The 22,644-nt window shown below is 41.1% G+C and overlaps 1 protein-coding gene across 2 annotated transcripts; it reads right to left on the bottom strand.

Moving 5' to 3' along the window:
* Window positions 1–1,515: 1,515 nt before the first annotated feature.
* On the bottom strand, window positions 1,516–18,461 carry has2 (hyaluronan synthase 2). 2 transcript variants are annotated; one of them, XM_080895459.1, is made up of 5 exons: window positions 17,631–18,461; window positions 7,930–8,556; window positions 7,720–7,779; window positions 5,607–5,708; window positions 1,516–5,493 (listed from the first exon to the last, which is right to left on the bottom strand). In XM_080895459.1, exons 2-5 carry the CDS (start codon window positions 8,554–8,556, stop codon window positions 4,564–4,566), a joined length of 1,719 nt encoding a protein of 572 aa, XP_080751585.1. In that variant the 5' UTR covers window positions 17,631–18,461; the 3' UTR covers window positions 1,516–4,563. The 2 variants fall into 2 exon arrangements, with proteins under 2 accessions (XP_080751585.1, XP_080751586.1); XM_080895460.1 differs by lacking the exon at window positions 7,720–7,779 and having other exon boundaries at window positions 17,631–18,423.
* Window positions 18,462–22,644: the final 4,183 nt, after the last annotated feature.

Raw genomic sequence — 22,644 nt, 5'->3', positions numbered from 1 at the left:
GTGGATGATGTCGTCACTCACCTCCTACATCATTCCCTCTCTTACCTGGAGACCGCTGGGAACACTGTGAGAATCATGTTCTTTGATTTCTCCAGTGCCTTCAACACCATTCTTTCCACGGTAATGAAGGACAAGCTGGAGAACTTAGGAGTGGACCATCACCTCACATCATGGATACTGGAGTACCTCGCCGACTGACCACAGTACGCGAGAACTCAGGGCTGTGTGTTGGACAGGGTTGTCTGCAGTACGGGGCCCCCACAGGGAACAGTTCTGACTCAGTTTCTCTTCACCATCTACACTGCAGACTTCTCCCACAACTCCACCCAGTGCTTCCTTCAGAAGTTCTCTGATGACTCTGCAATAGTCGACCTCAACACTGATGGGGATGACAGGGAGTACAGAGAACTGACCCAAAACTTTGTGGACTGGTGCCAGCAGAACTTTGGAGTGAAGGGCCCACTCCTGAAGACCTTCTATGACTCTGTGGTGGCCTCAGCTATCTTTTACGGTGTGGTCTACTGGGGCGGCAACATCTCTGCAGGGGACAGGAAGAAACTGAACAGGCTGATCCAGAGGGCCAGCTCTGTTCTAGGATGCCCTCTGGACCCAGTGAGTGACAGGAGAATGGCGGCTAAGCTGTCATCCCTGCTGGACAACATCTCTCACCCCATGCAGGAGACTCTGACAGCACTGAGCAGCTCCTTCAGTGGCAGGCGTCATCCACACATGTGCAATAACACTAAGTGCAATTCTCTTTTTCTGACAACATTGTATTTTATTCTGTTGTATATAGTATTTTATTCTATTCTATTGTGTACATTATCTTATTCTTATTATCTTATCCTATTCAAATGTTTTTTCTTAATTTTTGCTACTGTAGGTTTGCGCTGTCCACTTTCTGCTGTAACAAAATAAATTCCCCTAATAAAGGTTATAAATAATAAAATTTGTAGTAACATGATTTGATATCATAATAAACACTGATTTTTTTCTGTTTTTTGTCTGTGTGGAGCATAAGGCTGCTCCACGCTTCGCTTGTGTCACTTTTAGGCTATCTGACAATGATTTTCACATCACGTCTTGTGTCATGCCACACAATCTTTGTGGTGTGCAGGCTGACATCCTAGGAGTAAACACTTGGCGACAGCGGAAAGGAAAACCTCCTTTTTAACAGGAAGAAACCTCTAGTAACCAGGCTCAGAGAGGGAACTACAAGTAAGACAGTATTCTGAGAGCAAAGTGCTCTATTAGGGTGATATGCTACTATTAGGTGTTTAAGAGCAGATGGGCCCTCCTTATTAAATTCTTTGTAAGTGAGGTTAAAGATTTTAAATCTAATCCTGGATCAACTGAAGGATTTTCAGGGAGTTTTTAGGACAGCCTGATAATACTGACAATGACAATTGTATCATAAGAGAACAACATTTTGAGGAAACGAGGACTATGCTCTGATTTTTAACAAGCAACTCCTTGGCTTATAATAATTAATTAATAAAAACTCTTGACAGCAAATGAAAAGAATAGTTTTTTTTATTTGGCACGACACAAAAGTGCTTTACGATAACACTGCCCATGACTAGTTTGACATGAAAACATTTTTGTAGGTTAACTGTCAGTCTCATTCAATACACATTGGAAAAAAAATGCGAACTTTAAAATTGTGTAAAAATGCCACTTGATATTTCATTTGTCATCATTCTGTAAGGCACGTCATAACCTTAAAATAAAAAATTTGTGCAAATGGTTTTGAAATGATTTTGGATGAAAGTTCTCAGACTGCTTGGCTTTATTGCTTATTGTAGAGAAGGCATTGCTTTATATTCTTTAAATACTTCAAATCAGTTAGGTTTGCATATGATCTGTGTTAACCAGAAATTTGTCAGGATGTATTTGCTTTTCCTGTGTGGACATATGGAGCAATCAGAGTTGGATGGATACCAGAAAACATCTAAGTACAAAATCCTACAAACCACAGAACAGCCTTCAATAAATATTTTGCATTCTATCTAAGTACAAAGTAAAAAAAAACAAAGGTTCACCACTTTTCTCGAAATCAATAACTTATCCCTACAGATTGCATTTTTTTTTTTAAATTGTTGCTATTGCAGAACCTCCCCCCAGCTCAAAATTTCACATTATTTGGTCAGATATACAAGTCATTGTCAGAACAGTTGAAAGCACACAAATACATTTTTTCATTTTTTTTCTTACAAAAATGAATGAAAATAAAGAATCTTTGGTAGCTAAGCAAAAATAGAATGGAAATGTCTATATATAAAAATGCATTGAAATACATAGTAAAATAAGTACACGGCTACAGCAAAGGGCTGACACGGCATAAAAAATCCAGCTTCGCCTCAATAAGGTACTGTGTATAAAAAGGAGCCCATCATATCACAAACAGATCATAAATTACGTGAAACCATCAGAATGCATCAGTCTTTGGAGAGCACTCTGACACCTTGATGCAATGCAAAGAGAACCACTGAGGTATTTAATCTTCATTATGTCAAGCATCACGCAGAATGATGAGAGAGACGTAAAAGTGCATATGAATTATGGTCAAAAAAAGTAAGTACATCCCATGAAAACTGTTGCCTTTTTTAATGTATTTGAACAAGCAAACATTTAATATCTTTGTAATTCTGACAAAACGTTGAGGATTTTTTTTTTCACGTAAGAGTGGTATAAGAGTGGCAAGTGAATGTGAAAGGAAATGCTTTTTCCTTAAAAAGATATTAAACATTGACATTCCTGTTGAAAAAGTAACTTTCCTTTGTAGTGTTCTTGAACTTTACCACCTTTTCAAAGAAGATCAAGTGGTTGCTTGTCAAATAATAATAACAACAATATTAATCTGACATACTTACATTTTCACATGACTGTAAATTCATGTCTGCTTCTGGTCTATAGCAAACACTGGACTTATTCCAAAATATTGCTTCCTACTATCAACTGCCCTTATTCACATTCCTATGATCAGGTAGTACTATTCCCAGTAGACACTAACATAATCTCACATCTACTTTTTCCCTTGCTAGTGAACAGAATGCAAGGCAGCTTAGAGATGTAACCACTTTATCCTTATGTCACAAAATCTTTGGGCTGGAACTTGTCCATCTTGTTTGCTTGGTGGTTAAAATTCATACTGGTAGAAAGACAACAATAATAGTGTTTTAGCCACTTTTGCAACATACATCTAAAATAAACCTTGTTAAAAGACGAAAAAACAAAAGTCACTGTTTCTGTAAAAGTAAAACAGTCACAGCAGCAATGATACGTCATCTCTCTCTTGTGGTCATCACCTGGTCGCCTGATCAGACAGATATAAATTCTGCTGGTCAGTGATCAGTTTCACTTTGTAAACTAAAAATACTGCAGTCATGTCACATGGGAATAATAATAAATATACCACAACATTAGGTGATGATATGTTTTCACATTGAGCATACATTAAACAGCCAGTCCATTGGTTATATTCCAACCCAACCTTTTTCCAACCAAGTGCTTTCTTGTTGCTGACATAAGAATCAAAGTAGTCTGGCTATCTGATTCTTTCGGCAATTCCAGATGTTATATTTGCTCCCTTAAACCGTAACAGGTGAAGAGCACAAGGAAGTTTGCATCTTTCCCATATGACATGAGAGCATTGAAAGAAAGAAAGCCGCTTTCCATTTCAAAGCCCTTTCTACACTCCTTCTGGCTTCATAAATTGATACTGTAGCTCTTTCCAAAACAGATTAAAACACTGAAAAGGTACACTTAACTTGAACATGTGGCAATAAAAAAAAAAAACTTGAGTGAAATAACTTTAGGTGGATTTGTAAGTTTTGAAGTGGTAAAATAGATCACCCCTATCTATTTATGAGATCTACACAGACTAGACACTGTGTATGTGGTACAATTACACTAATTATATAGCCCTGGTGATAGCCTCTACCAATACCTTTTATCACTATTAATGTAGATTTTTGTCAATGTTGTTCAGTCATTTGAGACTGGAGACAATCGGGCAGTCTTTAGGCTTTCATTTGACGGAGGCAACACAAAACTTGTTCTTTAGTTTAAGTGAGAAAAAAACACATTTACTGGAGAGAGTGCTCTGGAGGGAAAATATTCTTACTGGACAAGTTAAATCCCATCTAAGAATCCAGTTTTATTGGCTTAGTTGCTAATATTAGATGAAGCCCAGTGAAAATGACAAGGGTAAGAGGTAGCTAAAATTATAAAGCCTAGCGCTCTTGCTGCCAAATGCAATAAACACAATCTTGCCATTCTGAGTTATCCAAATTAGCTAATCAGCCTAAACCAATTGATCTTCAGCTAAACCTTATTTGAGTATGTCAAATGGCTAGCTTGAGGATGTACAAGGATCCTGGATGCTATGGTCACAGCCACTGGCATTTAGTCTAGAAAATATTTCTATTTCTTTGTCCATTTTAGTTGACCTCACTTTGCCTCCAGAGCTGCTCTACAGCTAAAATACATTTGTATAACAACAAGATGATGTGTGAGAGAAACCCCCGGTTTCATTGGGAAATCATGATTGTAGTCTGTAAGTCACACATCCAGCACCATATCATAGTGTGTTTCCTTCTTCCTTTTCCCACATTTATTTATGAGCACTGTATATAATGTCAACAGTATAACCCAGTAACTTGCATAGACCACTGCCCCTATTATCAAAACAATCTTTTCTGAGTCGGGGAAGGGTTTTCTAGTCTGTTGTACTACTGTGTATAAAATTCCAATGAAAAGGATAGTGAACCATACTGATATTGGAATCAGACCGATAAAGTTCACCACGATTGTTTTCCTCCCAGAAGTCCCCCATCCAGACTTGTTGATTGTTGCTATTGCAAACATTTTCGCTGGCAACAGGCTTGACATATACAGTACAGAATAAAATGACATGAACACCATGACAATGTTACCTCTGAGGCAGCTGGCAAATGATGACTTAATCAGCGCCACTGCTTGCACAATGAGTAGAAACAAAAGAATATTCCAGAGCCTTCCTTGGTAAAAGAGTTGGATCGCTGTGGCGATGAGGAAAAATGGGAAGAAGCCAGTGATCACAGCCTCATAAGTCATCCAGAGATGGTGTTTGTGGAACCACATGGAGTTGTACAGCCATTCTCTGAAATATGACTTGCTCCATCGTGTCTGTTGATTGAGCCACCGCAGATATGTAATTGGTGTCTCTGTAAGGCACTTTGACCGTGCAGTGTATTTTGTTGCATACCCGAGGCTGAGAACTCTGTTCGTGAGATGACGGTCATCCCCAAAACTGCAGTGGGATCCCATGAAGGTCTGATTGTACCAGTCCTCAAGAAACTCATGCAGGAGAGAGTTCCGGTACATTCCTAAAGGCCCGCTAATGCATTGAACGCAGCCGAAGTAGGACTGGCAAGCCCGCTCAATGTTGAAAGCCATCCAGTACCGAACACTGCTCAGGAAGGAGATCCACGACTCATATTTATTTAGGATCTACAGGTAGGTTGACAAGCAGAGACAAAAAGTATGAAGTTTAAAGCACAACATCCTAATTTGTATGTTTGATGTAGAAGATTCAGATTTCACAGAACTTTTAAGAAAACTACCTGTACATCTCCTCCAACTCCTCCCACCATAGGGTCTTCCTCCAAAACCTTAACCATCTCCACTGATGATGCTGGGTCCAGCATGGTGTCAGAGTCACACACCTACATAAAAACACAAGTTAATCAAGAAATTAACTGTGTTTTAGCAACACAGGATACATTTATTTAGATTTTCTTCAACATAGTTCCAGATGTCTTCTTTGTTCAGCTTAATTCTGCAAAACATAACAGATGTCAAATTGACCTAAACTCCCCAAAGAGAGGGAAAAAACCCTTTCTTGCTGAAAAAAATTTGCTTGGACAATCGGAACAAAATTTCGATATACAAAAGAAATTTTTGTGAAATCAAAAAATTTTTTTACATAATGACACACAAAAAAAAAGATATCATGCATCCAACAAAACACATAAATGCTCAATATGGCCACTTTATAATCTCCGCCAGCCAAGACCAGAGGGGCTGCTTTCAACTCTGTTCACCACCCACTATAGCTCTAATGTTGTTCTTCTGCTCTCCCTATTTTCTTCTATAAATGGTAATTTTCCTGACCAACAAAATCAGGTGATGAAAACAAACCTAGAGCCCAGTCCTTTTTAACAAAATACATCTGTTACAGGCAGAGCCTGATGAAAGTGAAAAGGCATGAAACATTGTCCCTCCTGTTTCTAAGGTTGAAAAGTATTGGCATGACTGCTGGCAGTGCAGCAGTAAGGTCTATTGAACCTTTTGTGAAGTAAATGATTTTTGGCAGGCTGAAGCCAGCTGCAGGTGTTAGACAGCATTATAGCTCTGAGTTCATATTCTCAAAGTCCCCTTCTTTGTTATACAGACCCGTTTGAATCATTTTGATGCTGTTACATAAATTAAGCATCAGTTGAGCCTTACTCTTTGATCACAATGCTTTTTGTAGCACTAACAACTGAACATCACAGAAGAAAATGACATAATGATACTTGGCATTTTGGACAAAGAACTGTTACTTGTGCTTAAGTCTGAAGACACAAGAGTTTTTGAATTAGCCTGAGGTATCTGCTTTTCAAACGTAATAACAACAGATCTGTGGAATTGCAAAACTAACTAAAAATGCTGAAATGTCATTAAAGCCATAGACTGAGCGTCTGGTAACAAAACAGAGAAAGTCTTGACAGAGCATGCCCGCACAAAATATTCTGTGTACTTTAAACGCAATCATTTAGTCATGGAAAGAAAAACACTTTCATTGGAAAGTAGCTTTCATGCACTGTTTAGCATTAACAAGCAGATTCAGGAAAAGGTGTGAAGTCATCAGCGTTGGTTCAACCCATGTGACCTCACCACCCTTCAAGTAATTTTTATTCTTTAGGTAAACACAGTTTGAAAGGTTGTTATTGTGGCTGAATTATATGACACCACAATGTGGTTACATATCATATGACAGTAATACAAGCTCTCATTAAGTATGATATGATAGCTAACATTTGCCATTGTTAGCTACTGCTAATACAAGACAAAGTAAGTCTGGAGGATCAAAACCTCTTTGTATTTTGAACTGAGAAAGGTTCCATTTATTTTTAATTACTTTTATGCTCCTGAATATGACAGTACTATACAGCTCCACAAGAGCCCATGACACGTTTAACAGTCAGTGCCTGCAGGATATTGCTTTACCAAGCAGTTAATGTCTTTAGCCACTGTTTATTTTTTAAGCCACACCAACATACTGTCGCTAGCCAAACACACTATTGAATTTAGTTTTCCTAAAGCTATCAGGCTTTTAGTCCTTAGGTCTGTGTTACTCAAATATAACCTTTGATTGTTTTTAATTTTTCTGAACAGGAGACAAACACATGCTAACCTTTCTAACCTTTCTTTGATACAGATTTGTAGATGACGTAACGCCCTGCGAAAAAGATCTGTTATTACACTTAGACATCAGCTACTGCTGCCCTCCTTCACGCCACACTTCACAACACGGTGCACATGCTAAAAAGCAAAACAAAAGACTCTTTGTGGACCCCATATTTGGCTTGGCATAGCCTCCCCTCCTCTCTTTCCAGCCATCTCTCGTTCTATTCCCTTTCACTCTATCATCAGCTTATGTTTGCCTAGTTTGCATCTCCCACAGTAGCTTACATTTTCTCTTTCTTCACTATGTCCTTCAGATGTCAGCTCTGTGTGTGCATGCGTGCAAATCTACAAAGACACACACAGGCACAAAGTAATATTACACCTGTTGTACAGTATTTTTAATCTTCTAATTTATTTCATTATTTTTTTATTTAAGGGGCTATTGTTCTTCCACATTACCTGCATTAACTGATTTTAAGCGATTTAACTACTTACCTGCACATAATCCACGCTCCTTCCCAGTGCTTTGAAGGCTGTATACATGACCTCTCTCTTCCCTCCCCACTTCTGCATGATGCACACACATTTGCTGTTCAGCACAACCCTGGACACCTGCTGAAGGCTCTCAGCGTAGCTCTCATCTGTCTCCTCGGGTCCTCTGCTGTGATAATTACTCCTCCACACGTACGTGGCTGATCTGTCCGATCCCATGACCTCCTTAAAAATCTCCATCATGTACAAGTCGTCGTCTGAATTTCCATCGATCACCATGATAACTTTGATACCAGGATATGTCAGCCTCTTCACTGACACAAGGCATTTTCTTAGGTAGTTTTCATCCTCCTGATATGCAGCGATGCACAATGCCAAGGACTTGTTCAGTTTAATTGGTGTTTCTAAGGAGCGCCGCATGTTACGGTGTTCTAGGAGTGCAAAGAGGGTCTGGATAATAAGGTGAACAACCAAAATGGCACCATACAGCCCAAAAGATAGGTGATTTTGAGCTGTAGTGAAAAATTGGTAGCCCATGATATAGGCTGTCGAGATGCCCACCAGGAGAGACACGCCGAACATGGTGGTCCCAAATATCCTCAGGTAAGTGAGGCCTCTTTTACACTTCATCTGTGGACAAAAACAAAAGGGTTACATGTAGTAACAGTGGTGCAGAAAATGTTACTATGATTGACAGCAACTCACAGTGAAACATTTGTAACCTTTTATACTCAATTGGTCCAAGTAAATGACCTTCTTAACCTCCTAAGACCCGAACTCTTCCATGGCATGCATTTTTAATTTCTCTTTGATTTTTGGGATGATTAGGTCCTGATGAATGTAAAAACAAAGAATTACCAGATTTTTTTTACCTAATTTTTGCTTGTAAGAAAAATGAGAGCCACATATGAGGATATTTGTTTAAAATTTTGATAGAACAGTAGCAGTATAATGTCCTCGTAAGTGGATATCAGGCCGTTGTAGAGCAAAATTGAGTATTTTGGTCTAAATAACCGAAAATGTGATGTCCACATATGTGGACGGCAGGTCGTAGGAGGTTAAAGTGAATACAATCACTTAAACAAGAGTGTTGGAACCATTTTCACTGTACTTTTCACTAAAGCTTTTATGTTTTGACACAACAAAACCAGGTACAGACTGCTGTAAGCTTTCTCCTTTTTTATGCCCCATCCCTCTCCCTACCTCCTCCCCTTCCCCAAATCCCCCTAAATGCCAGACAGTTGTGAGTAGCCGATTGTTCCAACTCTCTTTTAGTGTGGGTGGCCACACGTTACAAGATTTCTTGACCTAATTAACCAACAAGTTGGCTGCCTCTGCCAACCATCAAGGTCTAAGCACATGCTAAATGTTGGTCGTGGTGGTGGGGTAGCCTATAATGAAAATTATTGGTTTCCACAGTATTTTGGGGACACATTGCAAAGGTCAAAGACCAAGTATGACAAACTCTGACCTAGAACATGAATATTCAATATTTTTAAGAGAGGCATTTGTGCAAGAGGATGCTTTTGCGTCTGCATCCTCTTGCACAAACTCCTGAAGTTTGTTTCCAACCCTCATTATGTTGCTACCGCCATCTGTTTGGCAGACCAACGGAGACCCACTCAGCGTGGCTCATTTTGACTCAACGCAGAGAGCGGACCACCCTGTGATGTCATCTGTTTATATCTTTATGGGAAGAAGAAGACAAGAGACTTCTATTGCTGCACGCGTGCTTCTCTCTCTCTGAATCTTTGTGTAGAGAGCATTGCAGGGAAATGACTTCTGTTAAACAGAGAGAAAGAGAGAAAAGACCTTTGACATTATGAAGGTCAAAGTATGCTGACCTTCAGTAGGGCTCCCTCTTGTGGGATAAACTTTTCATCTAGGATTTAGACGCATTTAGCGCCATTTTGTTCATTGAGTGACCAAAAATATTTTGCGATATCACGCATTTTGTACATGTACATTTAATCAAGTCAAGGGAAACAAGTCAGAACAACAATAAAATGATCAAAAGAAGCGTATACAAGGCCGAGTGATGTTTGTGAACTGGAGAGAGTTCTTGGGACCACGCCTAAACACATGACAGATGAAGGGAGGGGACGACTAAAGGAGAGAAAGAAAAAAATATATACACAGAGAAAGCGAAGATAGCATGGAGAATCTTTAAGAGAGAAAGTGAAGAAAGTTGGTTAAGAAAATTGGTTAAACTAGCTGAAAAGCAGATGCATCTTGAGAGACATTAGGAAAATGAAAGTAAAAGACAGTGAGGGAGTAGCAGAAGCAGGGAGAGAGAGGTTGTGTTCATGGAGAAGAATACACACAAACACACACTTTGGCTCAGACATAATGCTTTGTTCATTTGACTGTTGGACGAGAAAGCCACAATCAGTGTAGCGGACCTCCTCTGGCATGTGGCAAAGGTTTTAACGTCAGGCCATCTTTTACAAGACCCCTGACATGCACAGATATACACCAAAATGCACATATAAAAGCTTATTGTACCACTGCATGTGTGTGTTTGTGTAATTGAACAAATTTAAATTTTGGCCTCTTTCAGCTTGTGTGAGAATGTCTATAATGCTTTATAAGCCCTGTATCCATGTCTTATCTTTGTTTGAACTCAACCACTGATTAGGAGTAAGCATGAGTGCAGCAACAAAACACAACGTTTTGGGGCACTTCATTGTCAGCTTAAAAGTACATCATGACTGACAAATGTACACCTCTACATTTTATCAACTGGGCTTTGGGAGAAAACAAAATGAACTTGATTGAACCACTGAAGATAACAAGGACAGGAACCGTCGTCAGTGTTTGCTCCTCCTTGACTTTCTGTTAATGATCTGCACTTTAATGATACAATCTGTTTGCTCTGATTTAATGTTTGGAATGAAAGTAAAAATCAAAAGTAGGATATTAAATCCATCATCGACAGGCTAGGCTCATGGCATGTAAATGTGATGTGGGAAAACGTCAAGTCCACAGTAATGCAACCATTGCTGCTGGCTACAATGATCTGGTCTTTGCAGGATCTTATACACCATTTTGGGTGTGTAGTGCAGCGCAGAGGTCGGGTTGACAGTTAGCTCAGACTGCAGACAGATTAACTGCAGACTTAAAGTGAGGCCAAACTCTGGCCCGTTCTTATTGAGATAAAGCCTTTTTAATCACAGCAGTATCTGTAACAGTGGAGATGTCATCCACATATGGATGATGTAAATGATGTCACGTTGGTTGGTGAGCACGCGTATCTTCATGTGTTTGTCCAGAGCATTTATCTATGCAAGCGGAGGGTGTCATTAACACATGAAGATGATATCACTCCAGCTTTCTGTTTGTTGTTACATCTTGGCACTTGAGGGTTAGAACATCGCCATTATGTCCTTTTTGCTGTACATGTGTGTATGCGTGGCCAGCCCTGTGGTGACCTTGGGCTGGAAGCTTGAGCAGTCTCACTCTGACGTTATTAACAGTCTCTTGAGTGAAACTCCCACGGGCTCTCTCTCAGAGATAACATTGCAGTAATGTTGAGTCTTGCATGGATGTACATGGTGAGTTAGTAGATAAATGAAGCGATGACTACATAAATTAATGGATAGATTAAGTTGACCCAAAAAAACTGGGTCCTTGGAAAAAGTGCATCTGGCTGTTCTTTTAAACTGAGACACGTGGATTTGTTTGGGATTACAGCAACAGTAAAAAAAAAAACAAACAAACAAAAAAGTAGTGACAGGGAAATCTCATTGTGTTTGTGAGTTTGTTATTTTGAAAATATGATTTAGGAAAATCAATGAGTGTCTTGTCTTACAGTACAAATGAGCAAGGCGCTGAACTATTTAGCTGTAACAGGAATGAGAGACTGTGCCTGCATCTTCCTCTGCTTCTGAATGAAACAGCATATTAATATGCTACAGTATGCTAAATCAAAATCCTGACCTCATGACAATATTAGACTAAAATTCAGGGATCACTATACTATGGTTTATTTTGTTCAAAACGTGCTCACTACATGCACACATTCTGATGGAAATCCATCCAATAATTTTTTCAGGTGGAGCCACTGAGTAAATCAAATGTGAACATCAAAGTTTCCCTGCAGGAAAAGTCAAGGAAACACCATGTGCAAACATTGCACAGACTTTGTAAATAAGTGAATTTGTTGATCTGCTGGTGCTCAGAGGGATGATAGGAGTTCACCGAATACAGAAGGTACATTGCTACACATAGAGTCAAGTTACTTGCAATGCCAAGAAAAAAACATTGCATTTAATTGGTTTGACATGTTTACAATATTGCGCAAAAGTCTTGAGCCACCTCTAAATTCTTTCTTTCAATGATCCAGACCTTCTTGTAATTTCTTTAACATCTCATACTTTTTAAAGTGGTCTTGAGCAACAGTTCTTCAGGGCTTCTTAAGGTCTTGTAATGCTTCTGTTTGGACATTGGCTGCTTTTTCACTCATTTTTAGCCAAGTATTTAGACCTGTACATTAAAACAATAAACACTGACCTCTGAATCGATCAAAAAGGCACCTAACAAGAGAGAGTGTTTATTGACCAGTGTGAATGCTTTTCTTCTGATTTGTTTAGCGGAATCTATGAAACCTGCAAACACAACACAGGTTGACAGTGATAATAGTATTACATAATAAAATTTTTACAGGAACAAGATGATGATGAGCTATTGACTGCCTGGTGTGCAGTGTGCCCTTAAAACATTTGAGGAAACTGAATGAAGGGCAAAAGAAGAATTGGCAGAGCTAGAAAACTACCTACAACAAATTCCTGACACAGGACCTGAGAGACAAATCTGAAGCCTCAGTGGAAGGGTTGGCTGTCAAGAAGTCATTCTTAAGGAAGGTAAAACGGAAGAAAAGGCTGATGTATGCCAGATTACACTCATGGAGTGATAATTCCAGTCATTTTTGGTTTAAATTATGCATTGATATGTATGGAGGAAGTAGTACAGATGCACAACACCCAAAACACGGGGGAGGCTCTGTTATGGTTTGGGACTGCATTTAAGGCAGTGGTGTTTGGGATCTTGTCAAAATTGATGAAAATGTGAACACAGAAAAGTACAATCAGATTTTGATCTACCATGCAGTACCATCTGGAACGTGTCTGATTGGCTTCATTTTTTAGCCTGACAACAATCTCAAACAAACAATGCAGTAAAAGAATATCTAGATAGAAAACCACACAATGGAATCAGTCATGGATTGACCTCCCCAGAGCCTGGACCGCAACATTATTCAAGCAGTGTGGGATCATCCTGACAGAGAATGGAACAAAAGGAAGCCAACATCCAAAGAAGAGCTTTAAATGTCCTATAAGAAGCCTGGAGAAATATTCCTGAAGACTACTTAAAGAAATTACAAGAAAGCTTGTCTAAGAGAGTTCAGGCTGTGTTGAAGGTGGTCGTACCAAATACTGACTTTCGAGTTGTACAAACTTTGTTTTTGCTTTACATACTGTACATACTGTATTTCCATTCACACTTTTGCATGTTTCAATAAATCACTGCTCCAATTTCACATTTCCTTTGCATATCATAGAAACAAGGGAGTGGCTCAAGACTTCTGCACAATACTGCATATTTTCATTCTGTTCATTCTTTTGGCCACAAAGAACCGACAATAAATCTCAATCACCAATTAAAATATGAGTGCTACTTGTGCGCAATAAAATATGGGACACATTTTGGTTTTCAAATATAATGAATATCTTAAAATCACCACATGTTATAATAAATTGCATGCGTGTTACATCAGGGAGAGCTTTTAGATATGAAGAACAGGCTGCTTAATGTGAATGCCATATGTACCTATGTGCAAATCTATCACTAATGTCACAATGTATGGCATATGTGTGCGTGTTTGTGTGTGTATATACACAGCATGAGGCATATGTGTGTGTGTGTAAGAATATGAGTGTGTATGCAGGCTGTCTGCAGAAAGAGATGCCTTGACTTAACTCACATGAGAGCAGTTGAAGCTCTTTCAGCAGGGTTCCAGCTCAAGACCTCTGATAGAAACGCAAGACTCTGATAGACTCTGTGTGTGTATGTGTGTGTGTGTGTGTCTTCATACACTAAAACTACATATCTGTGTGAGTTTGCACAAGTGTGTATGTAATTACTGTGTGTGCTGCCCAGAGTATAACAGTGAAGTGGAGCCAAAGAAAGACAGCCTGCTGGTCTGTGTGGAGCTGAGATAACATAAAGCTCACATCTTTACATCTCAGCAGTCACTGCTGGAAGTGTAACATTCACAAATCAGCAGCTCTGGCTGGATAAGTACTTATAACAAATCAAACATTATATGCTGGGGGCCCAAGCTGACACTTGTGGCTGGTATAATTTAGACCTGAATCACAGTTAAGGATTTGAACAGTTTTCATGGTATTTTTCATGACAATGTTCAATGAAGCCCAGATAAGTATGAGCTAATAAAGACAGATTAATGGTATTTGGGGTTTTTGTGAGGAGTCTCTGGATCCATTGAAAAAATAATAGTACATTTTATATCAGTTTAGTATAAAAAACCAGACCTGCTGAGGTAATACACACCTTTGAAATCTCATGTGCTTTGACAATTTCCAAGAATAAAAAAAAACACGCATGTACAAATGGAGAGATATGCATCACAGATAATGATTTTATATATACACTAGGTTGTCAGTGTGTGTTTAAGAACTTTGCAGGGTTAGAAAAGGCCACGGGGGATTGTAAAATTAAACATTAAACGTGGAGCTGGCTCTCATGACAGACATAGCAGCATGCAGCAAAGGGTCACATCTTCCCGAGAAGCTGATGAGGCAAAAGAGTGGAAGCGGCGGGGAGAGACTTGAGAATTGGCTGCAGTCTTTGGCTAGACGTACTTGACACATTCAAGGCTGGGCTGCTGCTCCATGTCTATTTACTATGTTAATTTAGTGACAAGGCTCCTTTTCGCTCTTTCTGGGGGCAGAATCAGGTGTGATGGGGCCATAACTGAAAAGCAGCAAAAGGTTAAAGCATCTTCTAGACTGCAACTGTTTCTTCATCACGCAATTAGCATCTCATTACACTGTTACACCAACAGATGTTGTTATATACATGATTTAATACAACACTGAGGTAAATGTGTTCTCTGTTTCAAAGCCAGACTATGCCGTTTGGTATTTAGGCGTGTCTTTTTTCCACCTTGATTCATCCATGTAGTAGGAAGAAAAGGGGAGGAGGTGAAGTTGGGATGAAGCTGCTCAGAGATGAATGGGTGGCACACACTGAAAATGGGGTGGGGCCAGGACATTGAAGGCGTGGTGCTGTACTTGGATGCATTCACTGCCAGCTGAGGCACGGGACTTACATCACTGTGGCAGACTCCAAGAGACCAAAGTGAGATGAGGTTGAGTATGGAATTCCTCCTTCTTAAGCTATTTCTTTGTGTGAAAAAAAAATGCAAAAAATCATTGAAAGCTCTTCTTTTACAAACACAACCTGTTTCTCTGTATCATCCAACGATCCAGCAGTTCCCTTATCAGATTGATAATAGACATCCACCCATCAGCAGTACCCTTAAATAAATGTCTTCACCTCCATGGGATGGAAAATTCTATTAATAGCACTCTTTAAAACCACAGCCCAGTGTGGCTAAAAGATAACAGAGGCTCATAATCACACTCAAGTAGAAGATAATTAAAAAGAACTTTATAATTATTAAGGGGAAAAAAGGAAGAAAGAATCACACTAAGATTTCCATGAAACGTTTTGTCAGTTTGTCACTCTCATCTTTCCAGAAGATATACAGAAAATATAAATAACATTAACAAGAGCCACTTTGTGAGCTGCTCCTGCCCGGTTTGCTTTGTAAGGGGCCTTTGTTACTTTATGGTACACTCTAACTGCTGGATATATGAATTAGATTTGGCATCAAACCTACTCTGTGTGACTCAGCGTGAGGTAGTGAGAATCTAACTGACATCCAAATTTTCACTTTTACTGGCTGGCTGCAGTGCTGCTTTACTGTTAGTATACTGAAGGAACCTGGAAAAAAACTGGTATTAACACAGAGTAGATGAGCTAAGTGGTACGGCTCGGGAGGGGCTGCGCCTCTAAGATCAACAGTTGTACCCTGCCAGCCCCATGGCTCTTTACACTAAAAGACCCTTGCTGGGAGAAGTAATGGCACGTGAGACTTGTTGTGTGCCTTAATGGAGGCCAGCCATGGAAAGTCTTCTTCTCTTAAATAGTAAAATGCTCTTTGTGCTGTGTGGGAGTGCATGCTGGAGCACTGATGCAACTCAGACATCAAAAAGGTTTTAAAAACTTCTTTGTCATTATAGTGGACAACTGTGACATTCACAGAGTATTTCATTTAATAGCACTAAAGTCGTATTGTCTTTCTCATTGGGAACTGAGTCCTGCACTCAGCAAAGAAATTCCCTGGAGGACTGAGATTAGGAACACCACATGGGTATTAGGTTGAATACATGCTGACATGGGCACAAGGTCCACATATGCTCCAAATCTACAGCAAATGAGCAGTGAGCATTTATTTGAAGTTTACAGTTTCCCTGCTAATAAAGTACTGCGCAAAAAGTTTAATCCACAAGTCATCCTGGAAGTATTTTTTCACACTGGACACACTTGATCATCTCTTCTTACAAGTAAATATGCAGGATATCACCACAGAGTTAGGGTGCATTGTGAGAGCAGCACAATGCAAAGTAAAATCAATAAAATAAATAGATAATCCAAGTCAGCAAGGAGATTCTGCTTGTGGGTTGAAAAGTTCTACATTTTGGATAAATAGCTGTAATATTTGTCCACTTACTCACACATGGTGTGTGGGCAACACAGTGGGACCCAACAGCGGTCTGTGCACACTCAGTAGGTGGATGGAGAAAGAGACTATGTCAAGGAGAGTGTGACAGATGTTCATTAGCATTTGTGTATATGTGCGCGTGTGATGGGTGTGCAAGGGGACAACAATGCTCAGAACTTAGGTGCATGGACCACGTGATATCTCACATGAGCTTTTCTGGTTTTGTTTAAGTTCAAAATTAGGAGGTTATGAATAAACTGCAAAACTTTTCAGCAAGGCATGTGCCTGCTACCACTTTTTACAGAACACAGATATCAACAAAGGCTAACTTGTCCAAAAGCTGAAGGCTGGTCAAGAAGCTATTCACACGCATGCAAATGTTAGTCCTCCACACTGGGCGTCAAATTACGCGCCCCTACCACAAGCCACGCTGAAACAGTCCCCATTCAGTCTTCTCATTGGCTTAAAAATCTCAACGAATGACGTGTGACCGATAACGTCACAGTGTAGTTATATTCAGGCTAGCATCACTCTTACAACAAAGACTAGTCATTAATTTGACTGATCAGAAGATAAAAGCTTAGTATATTAAACCTTTTACACCTGTATTTTGTAGTGTTATAGCATGAAATGAAACACAAACTGAGTTTCAGCACTTCTTGCTGTGGCTCCCAACTTTTAGCATCACTCACTTTGTGGAGCAAACACGCTGAACAAACTCGTGAAAAAAAAAAGCTCTATGCATGCACTTTGCTAGAGAGTTGGCGCATCATCACGTTCACACACACGCGCACACGAAAACTGATTGCGCGTAATTATGTTCTAAACCACTTTATGAATGATTTAGTGGCTTGTGGTAAAATATTTGGTAAAATGATCACCGGCCACCTACCTTGAAGCAGCTGTTGTCCTCTGATTCCTCCTGAGAAAGGATGCGTCTAACTTCTGGGACTCTGGTCCCGATCCACAGAGGAAAAAAGTAGACACAGAGCTTGAGCAGCGACGACTCTCATGAATCCGCTTAAAATGGTCCTCATAAGCCTATTTTTGTTTGTTTGTTTTTTAAAGGGGGAAAAAGAATAATAAAAAAAAGTCGTGCCAGTCCTTTGTATGTGTGCTCAGTTTGGATGCTTCAAAAAGACAACCGGGATTGCTTGTCTTCTCTAACTTCTAACGGTTTGTCTGCAGCCTTTCCAAGTCACTTGCATCTCTGGTGTCCAAAACCAAACATCATATCAGTCAGCTTTGGCATCATTCATATAAAAAAGTATAAATAAAACATAGACTATAAAAATATGATAAATATTCTTCTCCATCAACGCCTGTTTCATTCATTCTTAATAAAACGAAAAAAAAAAATTAAGATAAAGCATCAACTTTGGCAGCTTCAGTCACATTCAAAAGTTTTTTAAAAAAAACAAAAAAGTTTCAGCAAACAATAAAATATGAGCCAGAGCTTTTTTTGTATTCTTCCTGTCTTAAGGGGCGTTAAGGTAAGTTTTTCTAGAGTTTCCTCCGAGCATCCAGGTTACACAGAGCGCACAGAAGTCTCTCTGCCGCTGTTTCAGCTGTCTAATTCCTTCCAGACGGGTGTGTGTGCATGTGTGCGAGTATGTCTGTGTGTGTGGACCCTCCTTTATGGCTCCTGCGGCTCCCAAACCCCTTTTACCGGGCAACAGATTGGCGTGTTGATTTAATAGGAGGGAAGGTTTGGGGGTGTGTGTAAGGAGGAGCGACGGAGAAGTGATGGGGGAAGAGAAAAAAAGGGGTGGGGGAGGGGGGGCGGCGAGTCTCTCATCCAAACTCATTCAAACTTCAGAGAATGGGTGGGTGGGGAGTCTCTCATCCAAAGTCATTCAAACTCCAGAGAGAGAGAGAGAGAGAGAGAGAGAGAGAGGCTAACATTGACTGGAACCCCCTCTCCATTCATTTTATATTACAACTTGAGGTTACATAGTATAAAAATTACTAAAAGATCAAAGGTCAAGATCCCTGTCTAGATAAATAAATAAATCTGGGTAAATTCCCAGATGATTAAACATGCAACTATTTTGCTGGTAATACCTGAAATGAGTAAAGAAAATCAACAGCCTATTTATGCAAGTTAATTCATAATTTTATGGGGGGGGGGGGGGGGGGGGGTGTATTGGTTGGGTCTGATTATTGGGAGGGTCATAACCCCCCTAACCCTCCTGGAAATGACACCCCTGGTACAAGACATGCACATAAGCACGTGTGAGCCACACTTGGTGATGTTACAGAATTTCAGACCGTTCATGTCATCGTCAGATGCAGTTCATACATTTCACCAGCAGGCAGTGCTGTGCGATACAGAACTCAGAGCCAGGGCTGTGAGCTGTACAGTAGCTCCTCTCAATCCTAAAGGGATTATCCAACGAAAATCACGACTCATGTTACTCATATGGCCGTGAGTCAGTCAGCATCCCCCACCGTCACGGTGGCTATTACCTGGAAAAGTTAAAAGTTAGGAAACAAAAGGCCTGTATGTTGCCATTCTCAAGTCATAACCACAAGTTTACACACATTCCAGATAAGATGTTGGAATAAAAGTTCTTTTATGGGTAACAAATATCTCCTTCTTAAAATCCCACTGGAACATAAGGAAGTACGCAAACAGGGTCGCTTTAGTTCATTAATTTCTGTCGAAAGTGTCTTTTTCACGTATGAATTCTTACTGTGACTAAGATCTTTTTTGTTACATACAATATGCATCACCACCACAACAAGACAATTTCATCCCACAAAGAAATATCAAGTGCCGCACCACAGCAATTGTTCCTGTACTGAGGTGAATGTTACGAGAAACAAGTCTTCCCCAGTTCCAGTCGGTTTGAGAAACTCTTAAACCTGATCTGTTCTGTGATTGGACGTCACGGTTGTTCACTTTTAACTACTAAACAACAGCAACAACAACAACAACATGAAAGTGGGGTCTTCACAGGAAACACATCAAACTATAAATAATGACAAAATATAATAAATGTGAAACATTTAGATAATAATTATTTTATATTTTGACACTGAGACTGAAACCTTTTCTGCAGTCTTTTTTTGTAAACCTCCCATTCTGTGAGCATGCACAAGCCAGTGTGATGAACACAAATGAGGCCTGTGGTAAGACCCCCCGCCCCCAACCCTCCCTAGCAGACCTGTATTGTTTATGTATGGTGGAATAAAAACACACAGTTTCCTAGCTCATGTGGATCTATTCCTGATTTTACCAAGTCAGTGAGCAACATCATTGTCACAGGGGACATATATGTTTTAGGGCTAAATTGCTTTTTTAAAAAACAAAACAAAACAAAAAATCCCACTTTTGTGCAAGCTCATTTACTCGAGTATTTATTTAAACAAGGAGCTACGTAATGACTTACAGACTCCTGGAAGTGGCTGTCGAGTTATCACAGCACAGAACATATAACATAGCCTCAGCAAGGCAGTTGGGTCGCACAGCTTTTCTGAAACAAATCATCAGGTGCTCAGAAAAATAAATCAAAGCACTGACAGTTTTATAGCCACTTATCTGACTTTTTTCTCTATTTTTTCCCTCTTTTTCTTTATGTTACTGAACATCTCATTCAGGACAGCAAGGCGTATCTGAAGCAAATAATAACATGCTGCCTGTGCCAGTACGTAACAATAATTATCACTGCTGCGTATCATTTTTATTTCCAATAATATTAAAAGAATATCCATATGCACTTCATACATGCCTAGTATGTGTTTTATGTCTACTACTGTAAGACTTGATGTACAAGAAACAGCAGAAGTCCATGGGGAATACGGTGTACTGAGTAATTATTCTGGGGCGTATATGTGTATATTTTTTTTTTTTTTTTTTTTAAATGACATCAGAAACAGCAGTATGCGACATTACGTGATGGCAGAGCTTCAGTTCATCCTTTGTCATTTTTTTTTTTTTTTTTTTTTTTTTTTTAATAAATAGGACAGGGGGAATGAATGAGAGAAAGAGGGGGGGAGAAAGAAAGAAAACCAAAGGGGAGAAGAGACGGTGAGAAGGGGGGGGAAGAGAGAGAAAAAAAAAAAAGAACTCCTGGGTCACCTGTATGGAGAAAAAAACAAACAAACAAACAAAAAAAAACAAACAGAGGAGACAGCAAACAACAAAGAGTAACATAATAATAGAGAAAACAAAGCACCATCACAATAAACTAGCTAGTCATAGATATCAATATTTACTAAATAATAAACGATATTGTGCAGCACGCAAGATAGACAGCGCACAGTGTGCTTTGAGGCAGCAGCCAAGAAAGCTTTAGTCCGCGTCTGTGAATACCCATGTGTGCATACCTGTGTGGATCAGCATGCTTGCATTCCAAAGGTTTCTCCATGTAATGATCTGCTAGGGAGTGTGGGGGGGCCACAGCCCCGTCCTCCAGGGTGTGAAGCGGGTATGGAGGAGATCAAAACTCCAGACATCCAGAGGCCCCCAGAACACAAGAGACCATGGAAGACCAACAGAGGGGCAGCCGCGCCACTGTTCCAGTAAGAGCTGAGGAGAGTCCCAGATGAGGGCTCGCCCAGCAGCCGCGGAGCAGAAGTCAGGGGGAGTTGCAGTGACACGCCCGTGAGCTCCGCCGGCCCCCAGCTGTGCCTGAGTGACCGAGCCCCAGGCCGAGAGGCCGGGGGCACCCCACCTCCAAAGGGGCCCGAGCGAGCCCCAGGCCCCAGGCCCCGACAAGCGGCCGCCAAGGAGTGAGCCGGTGTGTACCCGGACGCCCACCCCCAGACACAAAGAACCACCAACACACCGACACCTGAGGGAGTCCGCCACCGGCAGGGGAAGTGGTGGTGGGTGGAGATAGGCCTCCAAACCTTGGAGGGCCTGAGGTGTCCCCAGAGAGGTGGCGTCTGATACCCAACCTGACATATAGACACAGACATACAGGCACACACAGACACAAACATCCATTCCCACCCTCATGCTCTCATATGCACTCACTCCACACTCAACCAACGTGGAGACAGACATAAAGAGACGCTGTACACACAATCACACTCCCCAAGCGTACTCTACAAACCGGGTCTAGGTACCCTTGCCCCTGGAGGGGGGAATTGCACCCAGACCCAGGTGGTGTTACCCTTTTCCCTGCGGTGGGGAGAGGCAGACCACCCCGACTCCGCAGCAGCAGGGAGGCCCCACACCCCAGACCGCAGTCGGACGGCCAACTCCTCCTACTAGCCCTCCCGCTCCAGCAGGCCGCAGAGAATGGGGGTGGGAGAAGACTCCAAACCTCCCTCCACCCGCTCATTGTAGTGTTGATGCATATGTGTTCTAAGGTGCAATTAAAACCCAGGAGGGCATGGAGCTACCTGCCAAGGAGCAGCAGGTAAGCGCATAGTCCCTCCTGCTAGCCCTCAATGACTAAGTGTATTTAAAATTGAGAGGTGGGCAACGACGTCAGGGGTGAGGTATACACCCTGATGGTGATTTGGACTCCGTGATTGTGCCCACCCCCAAGATCCTATATGTATGTGTAATGAGAGTGTGAATAATGTGAATGTCTAAGTTGTGGGATAAAATTGAGGCAGAGGCAGCCAGAAGGGGACGGGGGGGGGGGGGGGGGGGGGGGGGGGGGGGGTAGCCTCCTCTGCACCCTGGTGACATACCCCCACTCCAAGGCCCTGCATGTGTGGGTGGTTGTGGAGGAGCGGGAAGAGGGAGGCAGCTGGAGATGGGGAGGGAAGGAAGGGAGGGGCAGGTAACCCCTCCCTGGGGCCAGCTCCCCTGCTGACCCCAGTAGGCACTCCCACCCTCCGCGACCCGCCAGGGAAGGGGGGCCCAGGCCCATCAGACCGGGGCCCAGTGCAGTAGCGCCCCCCGGCTCCACAGAGCCCTGGACAGTCCACCCAACCCCACCACA

The sequence above is a fragment of the Rhamphochromis sp. 'chilingali' genome (genome assembly GCF_963969265.1).
Source record: "Rhamphochromis sp. 'chilingali' genome assembly, chromosome: 11".
Taxonomy (NCBI): domain Eukaryota; kingdom Metazoa; phylum Chordata; class Actinopteri; order Cichliformes; family Cichlidae; genus Rhamphochromis; species Rhamphochromis sp. 'chilingali'.
The sequence above is the reverse complement of the archived record's forward strand: the minus strand, read 5'-3'. Positions and strand labels throughout refer to the sequence as shown.

Excerpts from the sequence above, each read along its gene's own strand:
- has2 (XM_080895459.1), bottom strand. The coding sequence starts at position 8,556 with ATGAAGTGTAAAAGAGGCCTCACTTACCTGAGGATATTTGGGACCACC. Across the intron at positions 7,780-7,929 it reads GGAGCGTGGATTATGTGCAG|ATTTGCACGCATGCACACAC; the intron begins GTAAGTAGTTAA and ends GTGTCTTTGTAG. Across the intron at positions 5,494-5,606 it reads GAGTTGGAGGAGATGTACAG|ATCCTAAATAAATATGAGTC; the intron begins GTAGTTTTCTTA and ends ACCTACCTGTAG.